The sequence below is a fragment of the Hemitrygon akajei genome, chromosome 31 (genome assembly GCF_048418815.1).
Source record: "Hemitrygon akajei chromosome 31, sHemAka1.3, whole genome shotgun sequence".
Lineage (NCBI taxonomy): Eukaryota > Metazoa > Chordata > Chondrichthyes > Myliobatiformes > Dasyatidae > Hemitrygon > Hemitrygon akajei.
Genome location: NC_133154.1, coordinates 22044103 through 22063307, shown reverse-complemented (window position 1 = coordinate 22063307; position 19205 = coordinate 22044103). Strand labels below are relative to the sequence as shown.

Here is a 19205-nt window from a genome sequence, read left to right as displayed (position 1 = left end):
CTGCTTGAGGCCATTGTAAACAAGCAGTTAAGGCAGAACAGGAAACCTTTGTGTGATCAGTGATTTGCAGAATAATGTGCCAGGACTTGGGAACCAAGTTGCTTGCACTTGCTCTGTATTGATATGTTAGAGCAACACACACAAAATGGAGGAACTCAGCAGGTCTGGCAGCATCTATGGAGGGGAAATAAAGCCAATTGGGCCAAGACCCTTCATCAGGACTGGAAGGGATGGGAGAGGCCAGAATAAGAATTTGGGGGTGGGGAGGGGAACTAATACACATGACAGTTGAGGGTGAAGGAGGGTGTGTGTGGGGGGGTGAGGGGGTATGAAGTAAGAAGCTAGGTGATAGGTGGAAGAGGTAAAGGGCTGAGAAAGGAGGAATCTGATAGGTCAGGACAGTGGACCATAAGAGAAGGGAAAGGAGGAGGGTCAGCAGAGGGAGGTGATGGGCAAGTGAGAAGAGAAGGGGTAAGAGGGGAGCCAGAAAGAGGAATGGAAGAGGGTGGATGAGAAATCAATGTTCACGCCATCAGGTTGGAACATGACTCTACTGATGTTCTTTAACATTGTTTATTGGACACTTGTGTTTCTGTGCGTGTTTTCCAGGTCAGGAGCTGACTAAAGTAGAGGACGAGGATGAACAAGGATGGTGCAAAGGTTACCTCGATGGAGGCCGCATCGGACTGTACCCTGCAAACTATGTAGAAGTTATACAGTAGAAAACATTCACCCAAAGAGGACATCTAAGCCAAAGGTCTCCGCAACACCAGGAACCATCCCAAAGCGTGTCTTGACATCACCGCTTTCAAGAATTTTAGGTTATTTTTGTTGTTTTTAATAATTTAGCCTGTGGATACTAATGACACTATTACCTGGGTGGACTTAACAAGTCAAATTATACAAGGGAGTCAAGATTAATATTGTAAGTTACTGATGCAGCCAAAATAGATTAGAGACTGTGGGGTATTGAATCGATTTTTACTGGCAGTTGGTTCATTGATAAATTTACAGGACACCCATCTGTTTAAGATTTTCTAAGCTTGGCAATGTGAGAAAGTTAGAGCCGCATTCAAACATTTAATGGTTACACACAAACAAAGCCGCACTGGTGTTAAATTCCAGTGTGTTGTCAGGGAGACAATACTAACCCGCCAGCTTCCTGTCAAAATCACGGTCAAACAGTGACTGGTGTCAGAGTTCTTTTCAGGTACAAGATCCCTCATGCTGGAAAACCTTCAACTCTTGATGAGGCCAGTTACCTTCAAAGTATTTTAGATGCTACTTTATGTACAGAATTTTCAAACAAAGCCCACACCTTGTGCATCATGAACACTTAAGTGAATGCTCGAAAAACTCGTACCAAAATGGAAAGGTCAAGTGCATTAGTAGTACAAATTAGACTCCTTAATATACCCAATACAAAACAATAACAATAGTTTACTCACCCCAAAACCGTAAATCCCACCTGCAGTACTTACAAACTGGTTCCATTTTCACAGAAATCCTTCAGTTGATTTTGTTTACAAGTTTCAAAGTACACAAAAATCACTAAATATAGCAACCTTACCTCTGGCACCATTGTAATGAAAGGCATCAAAAGCACTTGAGAATTACTAAAAGTGGAAAGAGAGAAGAGACTAGTTCTGCTGTTTGTGGGAATTAACATACTATAAAGCGTGTACATCAAACTTCTGAAGTTAACAACATTATAGGAGCTTGTTCGTGCCTTTAAGTGGGCATTTATAACTCAGGATGGCCAGTATGTGCCAGAGGGCTTTGCAGCCAAACATTCAGGACTTAATTCGGAAACACGTGTTCAAATACAGCACCATAGCGGCTGGGGAATTAAATAAACCTCGAATTTTAAAAAAGCAAATCTCAGTGAACTACAAACACCAGACATCTGCAAAAAGAAGTTTCACCCACACTTGTAGGGAAGTAAATCTACTGCCCTTAGTCTGGCCCGTTTGTAACTCCAGTCTCGGGGCAGTTCAGCCAGCTGATGCCCCACATCCTTTTCACATTGTTCCCTGCAACACACCCACTAAAATCTGCCCTAACCACTCTAATAATAGTCTATTAATATAACCTTTACTGCAACTCTGATATGTCTAGACCCCTTAAAGTGAAAATACCCTTCAACCATCACAATATGCCCAGGTAATTCTCTCCCTCAAAGCATGAAGAACCTCCTACCCATATGAAGGTCTGTCTGTACTTTTATTATTGACCATCGACTAACAGCAGAATAGAAGCATGTTAGAATTGCACCTTTAATCAAGTCTTGATGAGAAATCTAGTTGCTACCAATGAGAAATATTAGCCCTCCTCATCTCTGGTGCATTTCCAGTACTGTCTTCTTTCAAGTGCTCATTAGGTCAGGTGGCATCCATGGAGAGGAATGACTGTCAACGTTTTGGACCGAAACCCTTCATCAGGTTCAGGAACTCAGCCTGAAACATCAACTCTTTATTCCTCTCGATAGATGCTGCCTGACTTTCTGAGCTCCTCCAGCATTTTGTGTGTTGCGCTGGAGTTCCAGCATCTGCAGAATCTCCTGTGTCTATGCTCAGCATTCAAAGCTACTTTTTTCTACATGAAACTGTAATCTCTGTAAATAAACTTATTTTAGCTCAAAGGGTAGAGACTATATGCAGAACTACTGCAAACCGAGACCTTAACATCTAACGTCATACAAGAGTTCTGTCTCTTAAATGACAAGATTTTTTGTTAAAATCACAACGTTCTATTTGTATTTTTATTGCAAGACCACTCTGAAACAGTCAATAAAGGAGAGTCCCATTTCATTGCCACAAACTAGACGATGCTAGTGTAGCAGCAAGAGGAGCTATTGGCAGAGGGGAATAGTCATCCACCAAGTGCCTTGTCATTTATCAATAATCTCTGTGGTCCAGTGGATTTGGGAATCTGGCTGTGATTTCTTTTCCTACCTGTTCCACCTCATCACATCCAACTGTTAATGACTAGCCTGAGGTTCTGATGGAGAGCATTCAGTGAATATCACAGGTATACTGTGCCGTAGAACAGTGTCCTGATTTTCCTCAGCACTTAGGAATTACAACAGAACTATTATCGCCTGTGGAAGCAACCTCCAACATGTCCCCTACCCAAGACCAGGGTCAGTCGCTTCAGGAAAGAGAGGAACAAGTAGAAATTGAAACTTGGATAATATATTCCTTACGAAACAGTGCAGTATTTCATATCCTAAGAGCAGGGGGTTCCCAATCTTTTTGTTTAAAACCATGGACCCCTAACCTTTAACCCAGGAGTCCGTGGACTCCAGGTTGGAAGCCCCTATCCTAGAGATATATATTCATGAATTTTGAATAAATTCATTACAGCCACTTTCTAGCCTCCCCCAAAGAGACAAATTGACAAGGATTTCCAGGTAGATGCATTCATTATCCTGGCCAGAGAGGGTAAACTTGAAAGCCGTTGTTATACCATCAAACTGACTGTTACAGACGGTTTCTCCTTTTAGTTCAGCTAAGGAAAAACATTTTGTTTTATAGCTCCCTCCTTATGAACTGTGACATTATGACAAAAATATCGAAGGAATTTTTTTTGATTTATACAAAATATATTATTAACTGACAGGAAGCTACATTCACAAATCTTTGTACACTGCAAACGCTTCTGATTTCAATATGTAGCAATAAATTAACTTGACTGAGACATTGAATCTTCTGCTGATTGTGTCCTCTTCACTTGGATCATTTATCTGAAGACTAGGAGATAGAATTTAACCCACAATCTTTAAAGATTAGAGTAGTTTTGTCACATGTGGAATGCGTCATTTGTGTCAAATCAAATCAGCACTGATTGTAGCCCGCAAGTGTCAAAGTTCAAAGTAAATATATTGCCAAAATACATACATGTCACCACATATAATCCTGGGATTCGTTTTATGGCGGTCATTCACACAAGAAACAATACAATCAATACAAACAAGACAACCCCTGCAATAAGGATGACAACTAACGTACAAAAAACTGTACACATACAAAATGAGAAAATAATAATAAGCAATAAGTATTGAGAAAATGAGTTGTAGAATCTTTGAAAGTGAATCCATGGGTTGTAGGAACTATTCAGTAATAGGGCAAGTGATGTTATCTCCACTGGTTCAAGATCCTGATGGTAGAGGGGTAATAACTATTCCAGAACCTGGTGGTGTGGATACCAGGTCCTTCCTCGTGGCAGCATCGAGAAGAGAGCATGACCTGGATGTTGGGGGTCCCTTGATGATGGACGCTATTTCTCTGCAGCAGCGCTCCGTGTAGATGTATTCAATAATGGGGAGGGCTTTACCCATGACGGACTGGGCCGGATCCACTGCTTTTTGCAGCATTTTCCATTCAGGGGCATTGATGTTTCCATACCAGGACATGATGCAACCAGTCACCATACTCCCCACCTCACATTTACAGAAGTCCGTCAAAGTTTTGGATGACGTGCTGAATTTTCACTAACTTCTAAGAAAGCAAAAGGCACTGCAATGCTTCCTTCGTAATGGCACTTACATGCTGGACCCAGGACAGATCCTCCAAAATAGTAACACCCAGGAATTTAAAGTTGCTGACGCTCTCCAAGTCTGACCCCCAATGAGGACTGGTGACATTGAGAGAGAGAGAGAGAGGGGTTGTTGTTGTGGCACCACTCAGCCAGATCTTTATTCTCACCCCTGTAGGCTGATTTGTCACTACCTTTGATTTGGCCAATGACAGTGGTGTCAGCAAGCTTGAATATGCCATTGGAACTGTGCTTCGCCTCACAGTCACAAGTGTAAAGAGAGCACACACACCCGTGGTGCACCTGTGCGGAGATGTTGCTGCCAATCTGAACCAACCGAGGTCTGCAAGTGAGGTAATCGAGGATCCCGTTGCAGAAGGCAGTACTGAGGCCAAGATCTTTAATCCTATTGACTGGTTTTGAGGGGATGATAGTGTTGAGTGCCGAGCTGCAGATGATAAAGAGCATCCTGATGTGTGCACCTTCAATGGTTCAAGCTCTAGGGTTGAGTGAAAAACCAATGAAATTGACCTTTTGTGACGGTAGGCAAATTGCAGTGGATTCAACTCGCCTCTCAGGAGTTGATATGTTTCATCATAAAACTCCCAAAACACCATCAGAGGACGTAAATGCTACTGGATGATCGGTTCTTCTTAGGCACTGATGTAATTGAAGCAGGTAGGTATCTCGGACTGCCGAAGCGAGAGGTTAAAGATGTCATTGAACATACCAGTTGATCACAGGTCTTCAGAGTACTCAGCCAGGAACCGTTCAGGCCAGTTCACCCTCCTGAAAGATGCTCTCATTTGGCCTCAGAGACTGAAACCGCAGGGTCATCGGGTGCTGTGGGAGTTCATGAAGGTCCTCAACGTGTTGAGAGTCAAAGCGAGCAGAAAAGGTACTGAGCTCATCTGGGAGCGAAAGCTAGTTTGCTTGGTTTCAGTTTGTAGGAGGTGATAACATTCCAACCCCGCCACAGCTGTCAGGTATCCTTCGTTGACTTGCGTTTGGTTCAGAATTGCCACTTTGCATGTGACATGGTTTTCTGGAGATCGCACCTGAACCTCTCGTATTTTACTTGGTTGCTAGATCTGAATGCCACTGACCTGGCCCTGTGTTTACAAGACCATCTCAGCCTTATTATCATAGCAATCATTTATGGTAAGATGACATTTTAAACTGCGGCACTCTAAACAATCAAACCACATCAATCCCTCTATTTGAAAACCAGCAATATTTCAATAAACTGAAGAGTCAATACAACTTTACAACCAATGTTTATTAGTTTACTTCGTGAACTATTTGCTCAGTAAACAGAAATTCAGGTGCTCTTCACACTTTTCTATAAACGTAACTTAGATGTTATATATTGCCAATTCTTCTAAGTGGAAGCTTCAAAATACTAACTTCTAATTCGGGCTCCTAACCTGGGGCTCACGGACCCTTAGTTAACGGTAGGGGTCCACTGTATAAAAAAGGTTCTAAATCCTGTCTTCTGATTCCCCGATAGTTTCTGAGAGGGTCGACCCAGATTTGAGCAAGTGAAGCGGCCATTATGCTAGGAAGCAAAATGCTGAAATACTGAAAATGGATTTAAGGGAGTGCTCCATGGAGTAGGGAACTGGGCCTTGTGGGACGCAGCTTATTGCACTTGTGAGCACAATGGTGTGATTACAGTAGAACTCCCATAATCGGGACATACGCAGGACTTTAATCATAGCTGGACTGAGAGATTTTCCAGATGGATGCATGATTTAGACCTGAAATGTCAACAATTCCTTTACCCGCCCCCCCCCCCCCCCCACACACACAGATGCTTCTCAGCCTGCTGAGTCCCTCCAGTGGATGGTCTGGTGCCCCTGATTCAAGTATCTGCAGTCTCTTATGTTTCCATTCAACCTTTGCTTCTGAAAAATTTATTGAGAGATAAAACACACTAACAGGCCCTTCCAGCCCAACGAGCCCATGCTGCCCGATTACACCCAGGTGGGTGTATTAACCTGCTAACCCACGCAGCTTTGGGATGTGGGAGGCAACCCAAGCACCCAGAGGAAACCTACGTGGTCACGGGAAGAACGGACAACTCCTTACAGATAATAGCAGAGCTGAACCCAGGTTGCTGGTGTTGTAATAGCACTGTACTAACCACTATACGACCATACCACCCACTGTACTCCAAGCCTCGCTCTGCAGACTTGACATTGCCCTGCCCCACTGTCATTCTCAGCCTGCACCGTCTCGAATCTCAGCTACAACACTTCGACTTTTTTATAATGCATCTTGAAGCTTCCAAATTGGAACTAGGACATTGACAGAGCTTCCATCTTTTAGTTTATGTTTATTACTCACAAGTAGAGAAATCCATTGCAGTTCTGCCTTCCAATAAACTTATTTTGTCAGCGTGGATCGGAAAAGACCATCTCCATCTGCCACTATTGAGGTTCAAGGTGCTGAGACTGATTATAACAAACCTTCACATCTGCTGATTCACAGGGGATTTAAGTAAATACGAGTAGGCTGCTTTTCAAATCATTTAAAATAAATTGCAGTAATCAATTTAATACAGATTGAGCAAAAATAATACGAAGCAAACAAACTGCAGTACTCAAAAAGATAGGTTCATAATAACTGTCTTAATTGACTTACTCAATCCTCTAGTTTTATGAAAAATCTAAATATATTTTTAAAAATCCCACATACAGACACAAAGTTTCCAACTGCTGTCCACCTATTTAAATAATTCTTTGCCCTGTATGGGTAGAGAGCATCTCAGGCCTGGGCTTCTCAACGCCACGATCATAACCTTTGACAAGGCAGGTCGAGCTTGCGAAAGTTTTAGATAAGGTCCATCAGAATTTCTTCCTCCAGTAGACTTGTACCTTGCTGCAGTCCAGCCTGGGCAACTGGACCTCGTGGACCTGAGCCCATCATCATTTGGCCTGCAGATTTAAAATGATGAAGATTTACACCAACGCAATCATGAGTTCGTTTACGTTCCTGCCGCCTGAATCTACAAAATCAAAAATAAATGCCAAATCCCAAGAGTTGTAACTGCTGTCTAACAGTACTGGCACCCACAGGAAGAGGTAGCAATAGATGAAGTGGAGAAGAGATTCACCAGCATATAGCCTGGAATGGAGGATGGTAACTACAAGGAGAGATTGGATAGACAGGGTTTATTCTCACTGGATGTAGGAGGCAGAGGACGACCTTAGAGGTTTATAAAACTATTCAGGGCACAGGATAGGTAGATAGATTATTTCTCAAGGGCAGGGGAGTCTAGAACCAGACAGTCCATATTTAAAGTTCAAAGCAAAGTTTATTATCGAAGTACACGTTACTATATACTACTTTGAGATTTATTTCTTGCAACCATTTACAGGAAAATAAAGACATACAATAGAATATATGAAAGTGTCCACCATTTCCTGTTGCCCTTTCCATTCCGGGGCTTTTGTATTAAAGGACATATGAAGGGCAAGTTTTTTCTCCACACAGAGGGTGGTGGTGATTATGTGGTATGGCAGTGGCTGATAAAATTACAACATTTAAAGGGCATTTGGACAAGGTGTTTGGATAGAAAGGCCTGGAGGGAAATGGGCCTCAAAACACATGTAATTAGTAAGCATTATGCTATCACAGACTAGGTGGCCCACGATGGATAATCCCATGAAATCAATGTACCCAGGTCAAAATCATTAAAACTTACAAACCTTACTGGCAAAAACAAAAACAGATCTTTGTGTCACTGCCGCGACAAATAAAAAGTGTAAGTAATGATTTTGTTGCCTCGTGCCATTACACCATACAAGCTCCAAGCACCGAGAGAGGCTCAAAGTAAATTTATTATCAAAGGACGTATACATCATCGTGCCCATTTTCTTGTGGGCATTTATTGGAAGATAAAGAGATAAAATAGAATTTGTGAAAAATTATAAAGACTGACAAACAACCAATGTGCAAAAGATGACAAATTGTGGAAATAATATATCGGCCCACACGTTGTACTGACCTTTTAACCTACTTCAAGATCAATCTAACCCGTCCCTCCCACGTAGCCCTCCATTCTTCTTTTACCCAGACACCTAATGAGAGTTTATTAAATCCCTCTGCCATCACCCTGGTATCACCCACCGCTGTGTAAAAGACTCCACTTCTGACATTCTCCAAACATCTTAAAGTTAAGTCCCCTCAATCGTGATCTCCTGTTCTGTGTCTGTGTAGGGTTTCCTCCCACATCTTAAAGATGTTGGTTGGTACGTTAATCAGCCACCGTGAAAGTGATTAGTGCTAGAGTGTGGGGAGTTGATGGAAATACAGGGAGAACAACATTAGATCAGTCTGGAATTAGCATAAATATGTGCCCAATGTTCAGTGTAGACCAAGTCAAAGGGCCTGTTTGTCTCTCGTTTTTTTTACCAGACAATACTTAGACATACTCAAAGGAACACCCTGAGTTCATATACAGTGGGATGATGGGCAGAAATCACAAATTGGAAATCAAACCTTGGAATATCTGGTCTAAATGTTGTTAAAAGAGTCTTCACACACTTACTTAGTGTGACAGCACGGTAACACGTTCTCACAGCACAATGACTCTCCGCTGCCCAATCACACCGTCACCAATTACTCCTGTATCTCTTTGGCACGTGGGAGGAAACACACGCGGTCACGGGGAGAAGGTACAGACTCTTTATGGACACTGGTGGAAGTTAACTCGGGTTGCTGGCTCTGTAACAGTGTTACGCTAACTGCTCCAACACTGCGCCGACCTCATGATCTTACAATCGTGCCTCACGTCCACTCTCCCATCCAATCCCAAACTTGCACATCATTAACGGGGCATTCGCTGCCCCAAAGCAGAATTGGACTTCTTACCTTGTAAAGGTGGTCGCTGTGCCATCTGACTGCCCCATGGCTGCCCAGGACCTTGGTGCAGTAGCTGCTGCCCTTGCATCTGCAGCTGCTGTCCTTGGGCGTGATGGGGCATCTGTTGACCCATGGGCTGGTGAGGCATCATCTGAGAGGCTTGCTGCTGGATGTGATGCATGGGTTGTTGGGGCTGTGGAACTCCACTTTGCGACTAGGAGAGAAACAGGAGTAACACAAACCATCAGGAAGCACAGCTGGGCTGAGAAGTGGCAGACTGAGTTCAGTCTGGAAAAGTACTCTGTACTCTGCCTTTGAATACAGGATTAATCGCAGGATTTCTTAGCAGCGTGGAGGAACAGCAGGATCTCGGGGTCCACGTCAATAGATCCCTCCATGTTGCTACACAAGTTAAGACGACGGATGGTCTGTTGGCCCTCATTAGTCGGGGGTAATGAGAGTAGCTCTGTAAAGCTCCAGTTAGACCAGACTTGCAGTGTTGGGTTCAGTTCTGTCCCCTTCACTAAAGGAAGGATGTGGAAGTTTTAGAGAGGGTACAGAGGATACCTATCAGAACGCTGCCTGGATTAGAGAGCATAACTTATGAGGAAAGTTGAATGAGCTACAGTGGTGAATCTGTAGAATTCTTTCCCACAGACAGCTGTGGAGACCAAGTCTGTATGTATGTTTAAGGCAGAGGTTGATAGGTTCTTGACTGGTCTGGTCATGAAGAGATATGCGGAGAAGGCAGGAGATTGGAGCCGAGGGGAAATTTTTATCAGCTATGATGAAATGGCAGAGCAGACTCGATGGGCCACATGGCCTAATCATGTCCTATATTATAAGGAATTTTCTCTGTGGAGCGAAGGAGGATGAGTGGTGACTGATAGATGTGTACAAGATGGTAAGAGGCATAGACCGAATGGATAACCAGAGACTTTTTCCAAGTGCAAAACTGGCTGAAATGAAGAGGCATAATTTTAAGGTGATTGGAAGAATCTATTGGGGGGGGGGGGGGTTATCAGAGATAAATTTTATTTATATTTTTAAAAAAAACAATGGTGGGTATGTGGAACCCAATTAGATGAACTAAGTCGGCGACAGTAACCTGGAACACTACCATGGTTTGTAGAAATGCCTTTAAGCACCATAGCTTCATCAGATTTTTACATTAATCTAGAACTAAAGTTTGGAACAATAAAAGAAACATTTCTCCAATTTGATGCTTGACAAGTCCATCAACACACGCTTATCTAGACTTAACTTTCTCTGTGAGGTTGTTGGCACATTAGCAAGTTCCTTCAGAATTCTCTGACAAACGAAACATTCCAGCTGAAAGCTGGTAAATGTTACTGCTGGTTGCTTTTCAGGTCAAAACCATTTCTTTACTGGTAACCTTGGAGGCAGTAACTGTGATCTCAAACCATTCCCTCTTCTTGATGACAGCACAATTTGGCAAAAACTTTTCCAATAACACAAAACAGAACACCTCTATGCAAACACACCTCGTATTCCACCTGGGCAGTCTCAAAGCTGGTGGCATGAACATCCGATAACCATTTCCACTCTGGCCCAATTCCCTCTTTCCTCTCTCCCTGAGCACCAGCCACCCCTCTTAATGTCTCTTTCCTCTCCTGCACCTTTTCCACCTGCCCATCACCCGCACTCTCCTCTCACCCATTTCAAGCTTCACCTTCTTCTCCAATCAGATGCCACGTCAGCCCTTTGTCACACCCACCTGGAATTTCTAATAGAATTGGCAATTTCTCCCAATAAAAGCAGGACAATTTATCCAGAAAAACGCACCGTAGTAGGGGATATCTACATATTAATTAGCTGCCAGGAATCAGCAGTCACTTAGGGCAGTGCACACACTACGGCCGACTATTAAGTTGTGCAAGCATTTCCACTCCAGAAAAGAGTGGAAATGCTTAATTTGTCACATGTGCATTAAACCATACAACAAAACGCAAAGTTTGCATCAACGACTAACAGAGTCCAAGGATGTGCTGGGGGAGTCTACACATATTGTCATGTTTCCAGCTCACAACTCACTAACCCTAACCTGTACATCTTGGACTGTGGGAGGAAACCACAGCACCCGGAGGAAATCCACATGGTCATGGGGAGATCGGGCAAACTCCTTACACACAGCCGTGGGAAATGAACCCCAATCTTACAAATGGTGCTGTAAAGCATTGCGCTAAACATCATACTACCATGTCGCCCAGTAAGGAATAGCAAAGGCATATTTTTCTGCTGATATGTGGACCGGGCCCTGACCAAACTTTGCAGGCAAAGAATTTGGCATCTGCTACTCCTGCCTCAGCAAGCCGACAGCTGTTACTGGAAAGCAAAATACTGAAGTTGCTCGAAATGGAAATGGAAGCAGAAAATGTTGGGAATGTCCAGGCAAGCCAGCCAGTCTTTCTTAAATGTAGCACGATCAAAGTTGTCCCAAGAGCTCTGCTTTGTTTGCTGGAGGAATCCAGCAGGTCAAGCAGCATCGGTGGGGAGAAAAGGGATTGTTCACGTTTCAGGTTGAAACTCTGCATCAGGACAGAGGGTGTAGAGGTGAGAGGGAGGGCTTCCATAGATACTGCCCATCCAAGACACCCATTCCTTCTCCCTCCACAGAGGCTGCTCAACATCCCAGCATTTGAGTCTGTCTCTTGCTGCCTTTGTCCACGTTTTCAGCAACTTACACTCTGCTGGCCTTAATTTTGGAATCTTCCTGCCACAGTTAATGTTCCTCCAACCTGACAGCATGAACACTGATTTCTCTGGTAATTTCTCCCCCCTTCCCTCATTCTCCCTTTTTTCCCATTTCCAATTCTGGCTCTCCCTTCACCCCCTTCTCTTTTCAAATACCCTTCAGTTCCCTCTGATCCCCCTCCTTCCATGGTCTATCATAGTGATTCTCAACCGTTTTGTGGCCACACCCCCCTTTCGAGCTCTTCTCAGGTTCCAGGGCCCCCCTTTCAAACAGGGATACAACATGAACAGATAGACAGAAAATCATTTATTACTGAACACCAAGAAAACTTGAATATTCTAACAAAACTTTAAAAAAAAGACTGGACAAAACTTTTAAAAAAGACTATGAAATTAAACATCTATTAGGCCTAATACGATTCTTGAGCTTGGTGCTTTTCAAGTTTCATGATATCAGGCTCCAAATTAGACAATGACAGTTGGAGGTCACCTCTTGTTGAGATATCAAATTCAAATGGTGTGTTGGAAAGATTTTATGAATCAGAAGGAAACTATTGACTCCAATGAAAGTTGCTGCTTGGTTTCATCGGTTCAGTTACCAGGGCCCCATAAACACTTGGGGCTCCCCTTCTCACAGTTTTCAGTTGGTGGCCCCCTTCAAATGTACCAGGGCCCCCGTTCAGAATGGCTGCTCTATCAGGTTCCTTCTTCTTCAACCCTTTACCCTCCCTACATCTCAGGTTCTCACCCCATTCCCCCACGTCCATCCCCACCCACCCATCTGGTCTCCCCTATCACCTGCCAGCTTGTACTCTTCCTGCTCCTTAATCTGGCTTCTGTCCAGTCCTGAAGGGTCTCAGCAGGAAACATTTACTATCTATTCCCCTCCATACATGCTGCCTGACCCGCTGAGATCCTCCAGCATTCTGTGTGCGCGCTTTACACAGTGACGCCATACGCTGGGAGAGCCAACGTGTTTGGGGTGGTACTCACCGTCTGCTGACTGAGGAGCAGGCTGCGAAGCTGAGGGTTAGCGCCAGGGTTGGGTGGTCGGAGCAGGGCGCCAGCCTGCTGCGGGGCCGGAGGCTGACTCTGGGGCGGGCCGCTGGACTGTTGCTGCTGCGTCGCAGCCTGCGCCTGCTGTTGCACTCGGAGCTGCATCTGCTGCTGCTGTTCGTGGGAGAGAGACGCGGAAAAACAACGATCAATAAAAGCCAATTCCAAAGCAGAGAGAAGACCAGTGGCACTTCGATGAGCTGAACAATTACAAAGTTTCCAGGTTGTCCTGCAACTGCAGAGGGTAGCAAGGATACGGCCATTAGTCTTACGATTAGTAAGTACATGGAGCCTGCTTCGTCAATCAATAAGATCATGGCTGATCTGGCTGTGGACTCAGCTCCATCTACCCCATAATCTTTCATTCCTCTGCTATGTAAATGTCTAAGTTTTAAATATATTTCATGTTATAGGCTCTACTGCTTCCCTAAGTAGAGAATTTGACAGATTCACTACCCTCTGGGAAAAACAGTTCCTCATCTCCATCTTTAATTGGCTCTTTGAATCTTGAGGCTATGTCCCCTAATTCTAGACTCTCATATTAGTGGAAACAGCTTTCTTGCCTCTGTCTTACACATCCCTTTCATAATTGCATGTTTCTATCAGACTCCCTTTCGTTCTTCTGAATTCCAACAGTACCAGGTGACTCAAATCTCTCCTCACAGGCCAACCCCCTCATCTCTGCAACCCACCCCATGAACCTCCTCTGCACTGCCTCCAAAGCCAGTAGAGACCAGAACTACATGTAGTACTCCAAACGTGGCCCCACCATTAACCTGTATAGTTGTAGCACAACCTCCCGGTCCTTCAATTCAATACCACTAGTAATGAAGACCAACATTCCATTTGCCTTCTTGATAACCTGTCGCACCTGCAAACCAACTTTTTGTGATTCATGCACAAGCACTCCCAAGTCCCTCTGCACAACAGCACACTGCGGTCTGTCACCATTTAAATAATCATCTAGTTTTCCTATCTAGATCTGTCTGCAGACTCTCCACTCCGCACAGTTTGCTTTTCCAGATCTGGTTGTAGTCATTGGCCATGCCTTACTCATCAAGAATCTATCACCTTAAAACAAACATGCTGTCCTTGAAGGAAGAGTATTTTGAACACTCACTCTCAAGTAGTATTTTATATATTCTGTATTAAGTGGTGAATTTCTAGTTCTAGATTCTCCCACACATCCACTCAGTCAAGGTTTTTCAGGATCAACCAAGTCACCTCTAAACTCCTTGAAACTCTAGTGGATATCCCATGACAACCACAGATATTCCTTCTGTCCAATCGATCATCCTCCCTGCAACTTCAAATCAATGCACTCTCACCTTGAGCAACACTCACAAAATGCTGGAGGAACTCAGCAGGTCAGGCAGCGTCTGAGATGCTGAGGCCCTTCATCGGGACAGGGAAGGAAGGGGACCTTCCCAGTTTTAATGAAAGGTCTCCAATCTTAAGCATTAACCGCCTCTCTTTCTGCAGATGCTACCTGAGTTACAGGAGTTTCTCAGCATTTTCTGCTTTTTTCTGCCTGATAATACAGAATCTGAGGCCACAAACCAGGCACGCCCAGGATCCTCTTCAGTTTGCGTATAAGGAGAAGGTGGGAGTGGAGGATGCTATCACGTATTTGCTGCACAAATCACTCTCTCACCTAGATGGGGTCAGTTGTGCTGTGAGGATTACATTCCTTGACTTCTCTAGTGCCTTTAACACCATCCAGCCCAAGATCTTAAGGCACAAACTAACGGAGATGGGAGTAGACTCTCACATGGTGGATTGGATAGTGGACTACTTGACAGATAGACCTCAGTATGTGCGGTTGGGAGACTGTAGGTCTGACACGGTGGTAAGCAGCACAGGGGCGCCGCAGGGAACCGTACTCTCTCCGGTCCTGTTCACCCTGTACACATCAGACTTCCAATATAACTCGGAGTCCTGCCATGTGCAGAAGTTCGCTGATGACACGGCCATAGTGGGGTGTGTCAGGAATGGACAGGAGGAGGAGTATAGGAAACTGATACAGGACTTTGTGATATGGTGCAACTCAAACTACCTGCGTCTCAATATCACCAAGACCAAGGAGATGGTGGTGGACTTTAGGAGATCTAGGCCTCATATGGAGCCAGTGATCATTAATGGAGAATGTGTGGAGCAGGTTAAGACCTACAAGTATCTGGGAGTACAGTTAGACGAGAAGCTAGACTGGACTGCCAACACAGATGCCTTGTGCAGGAAGGCACAGAGTCGACTGTACTTCCTAAGAAGGTTGGCGTCATTCAATGTCTGTAGTGAGATGCTGAAGATGTTCTATAGGTCAGTTGTGGAGAGCGCCCTCTTCTCTTGTGTGGCGTGTTGGGGAGGAAGCATTAAGAAGAGGGACGCCTCACGTCTTAATAAGCTGGTAAGGAAGGCGGGCTCTGTCGTGGGCAAAGTACTGGAGAGTTTAACATCGGTAGCTGAGCGAAGGGCGCTGAGTAGGCTACGGTCAATTATGGATAACTCTGAACATCCTCTACATAGCACCATCCAGAGACAGAGAAGCAGTTTCAGCAACAGGTTACTATCGATGCAATGCTCCTCAGACAGGATGAAGAGGTCAATACTCCCCAATGCCATTAGGCTTTACAATTCTACCGCCAGGACTTAAGAACTTTTTAAAAGCTATTATTAATGCTTTTTGAGATAGTGATTTAGATGCATATCATATTTTTTTACTGAGTTAAGTATTGTATGTAATTAGTTTTGCTACAGCAAGTGTATGGGACATTGGAAAAAAAGTTGAATTTCCCCATGGGGATGAATAAAGTATCTATCTATCTATCTTTTATCCCACCAGAGCCAAATCTTTTATAAGATTACTTGCCCAGTCCAGGTATTGTTTGATTAGATTTACCCTGCAGATAGATAGATAGATAGATAGATACTTTATTCATCCCCATGGGGAAATTCAACTTTTTTCCAATGTCCCATACACTTGCTGTAGCAAAACTAATTACATACAATACTTAACTCAGTAAAAAAATATGATATGCATCTAAATCACCGTCTCAAAAAGCATTAATAATAGCTTTTAAAAAGTTCTTAAGTCCTGGCGGTAGAATTGTAAAGCCTAATGGCATTGGGGAGTATTGACCTCTTCATTCTGTCTGAGGAGCATTGCATCGATAGTAACCTGTCGCTGAAACTGCTTCTCTGTCTCTGGATGGTGCTATGTAGAGGATGTTCAGAGTTATCCATAATTGACCGTAGCCTACTCAGCGCCCTTCGCTCAGCTACCGATGTTAAACTCTCCAGTACTTTGCCCACGACAGAGCCCGCCTTCCTTACCAGCTTATTAAGACGTGAGGCGTCCCTCTTCTTAATGCTTCCTCCCCAACATCTGGTTAACATCTGGGTGATGCCATTTACCTGCTGTTGCTGCCATGGGCACAGAAGCCTGAGGTCCCACACAAGCAGGTCTTGAACCAACCTGCACAATTCAAACCCTATCTCAGCAACAGCACACTATGGACCACGCCCCTGAAAAACGGGGAGAAGTAATCACGACAATGATGTGGTGTTTCCTCATTGAAAAATATATACAAATTACAAAAAAACCTATCTTCACAACAAATTGGTTGCGTCAGAGTACATACCCTCTGTAAATTACAGCAATGTATAGTACTTCCCTGCGACATCATTCACATTTTCTCAACTGTTACTGGTGAGTAATACGTAGCATTAGCTCAGTAACCTCTCACAACTTAATGAAGTTATTAAATAAATAACACAAACAATTATGCAAAATACATTTACACAGGTGCACATGTAAACTCACAAAATGGCAAAACAAGCGGAATTGTTTTGCCATTTGTTGGCAGCTTCGCTCACACACACTCTTTAATATACTCCGCAAAACATTACTCTTAACTTAGTCAAAACGTTGCATAAACACTCTCCTGACACTTTAAATATATTAGAAAGTTATCATGACCCCTTTAACAGCGTAAATCACCGACAACATACCTGAAAAATGGGGAGAAATAATCAGGACAGTGACGTGTTTCCTAATTGAAAACTGTTACTCAAGTGAGGAAAATACCATGATTTCCCCGGGGTATGTGGGTGGAGACAGAAGCAATCGACCTCAGGCTAGCAGATCAAGGCTACTCTGCAGACTTTTCTTCACTTAAACATTAATTTATTAGTATTTTTACGGGAGAGTTGGATTTCCACGTCTCGATCCTACGTCATCACGTGACGTCCATGATATACAATGATCTGTATAAACAGTCTATGAATTGTCCATGACATTAGTCAAACATATCAAGCCTGTAGGCTCACGCTGGCTGGGGGGCTGGAAGTAGTATGGCGGTACGGGTGGCAGCCATGGGACCAGTCCTGGTCCATGGTAGAGAGGCAACATCTGAGGTGCAGGCTGGACACTATAGCAGGAAGGGACGCCAAGCTGATCGTAGGCCATACGTCTCGGCGGGTGTCTCTGCCTTTGTGGCAGCTGGTAGGGCGGCTCCTCAGGTTCAGTAGTAGCACTTGATGAAGAGGAGGGGTGTGAGGAATGCTCATGAGGCAGATTTCCAGCAGGTAAGTCTGTTTCCTCACCAGGCGGGTTTTCAGCAGGTGCACTAAACTCCTCCAGCTGATCTCCTTCAGGGGGCTGCGTGGGTGGTGCAACAGGAGCTTGTGTTTCAACTCTCCCTTCTGCTGGTGGGTGCCTGTGTTCAGGCTCCATCTCTGGTTCACCCAATGTCTCATTTCTTTCTGCTGGCACCGTGGGGGGCCAGAGTGGCTCGTAATGAAGCTCATACTCATCCTCACTGTCCTCATCCGATTCCTGAGTTTGATGTGCAGGCTGGTGTCTCTTTTCCTGTCTCCCCTGGTCATTTGGAGCTATCTCTGGTTGTGTCTCAAAAGGTAAGTGATCACAGGGCATTAGCAAATTTCTGTGCAGGACTCTGGAGCGTCCCTTACCCCTTTCTGGTCTCAGTTCATAAATTGGCAGGTCTGACCCCATTTGTCTCACCACTGTGTGGACTGTGTCCTCCCAATAGTTTCGGAGTTTACCTGGTCCTCCCCTGGGTGTCAGGACATGCTCACCGACTTGTAGCACTGAACTCCTTACTTTGTGTCATAGTACCTTTAACTCCTTCCGGCAGCCCTTCGAGCATTTTGGTTTACAATGGCGTATGCTTCCTCCATACCTTGTTTCCACTTTTCCACATAATTTCGCTGATCACTGGAACCTGGCTCTGTGTGCAGTCCAAAGAGCATATCACCTGGCAGCCTGGGTGATCTCCCGGACAGGAGGTAAAATGGTGAGTATCCTGTCACTTTGCAGCGTGTACAGTTATAGGCATACACCAGTTTGTTCAGGGACTCCTTCCAGTTTGATTTCTGTGTCTCCGTCAGTGTCCTTAGCATTTGCAACAATGACCTATTCATGCGTTCCACACGACCGTTCCCCATCGGGTAATAGGACGTTGATCTGGACCCCGCCACTCCGCTGAGTTTCTTTAACTGACTGAACAACTGATTCTCGAACTCTCCTCCTTGGTCGTGGTGGATGCGAGAGGGGACGCCAAACTTCAGGGCATAGTCACTGAAGATGAGATTTGCAGCAGTTTTCCCCGACTTTGATGTGGTTGCGTACGCCTGAGCAAAACGTGTGAAATGATCAACAACAACAAGGACGTACTCATATCCACCTTTGCATCGGTCGAGATGGAGGAAGTCAATGCACACTAATTCAAATGGCCGTGTTGTCACAATATTTGTCAAGGGGGCCCTGGTGTCGTGGCAGGGCTTTTTCTGTTTGAGACAAGTGCAGGCTTTGGTCACATATGTCTGATTGCATATATGGCCAGAAGAAGCAGTCATGCACTAAAGACACTGTGCGATCAGCGCCTTGGTGTCCCATGTGATTATGCAGTTCTTCCAACACCTTCCCTTTGTAGCTTTCTGGCAAGACTAATTGCTTGCGGGCAGTGGTGGTTTGGTATAGAATGCCATCATCGTCTATTGTCAATCTG

At 44.4% G+C, this 19205-nt stretch overlaps 2 protein-coding genes across 3 annotated transcripts in view; one reads left to right on the top strand and one right to left on the bottom strand.

Moving 5' to 3' along the window:
* LOC140719402 (protein kinase C and casein kinase substrate in neurons protein 3) overlaps nt 1-3699 on the top strand; it is a 79668-nt gene extending 75969 nt beyond the window's left edge. For both annotated transcript variants that reach the window (XM_073034031.1, XM_073034032.1), the window contains one exon: nt 610-3699. In XM_073034031.1, coding sequence (XP_072890132.1) covers nt 610-722 — 113 coding nt within the window. In that variant the 3' untranslated portion in view covers nt 723-3699. The remainder of the gene's footprint in view (nt 1-609) is intronic.
* A 2098-nt stretch (nt 3700-5797) lies between these two features.
* med25 (mediator complex subunit 25) overlaps nt 5798-19205 on the bottom strand; it is an 82566-nt gene continuing 69158 nt past the window's right edge. Inside the window, 3 exon segments of the mRNA XM_073034030.1 lie at nt 5798-7475; nt 9415-9619; nt 13114-13290. Coding sequence (XP_072890131.1) covers nt 7372-7475; nt 9415-9619; nt 13114-13290 — 486 coding nt within the window. The 3' untranslated portion in view covers nt 5798-7371.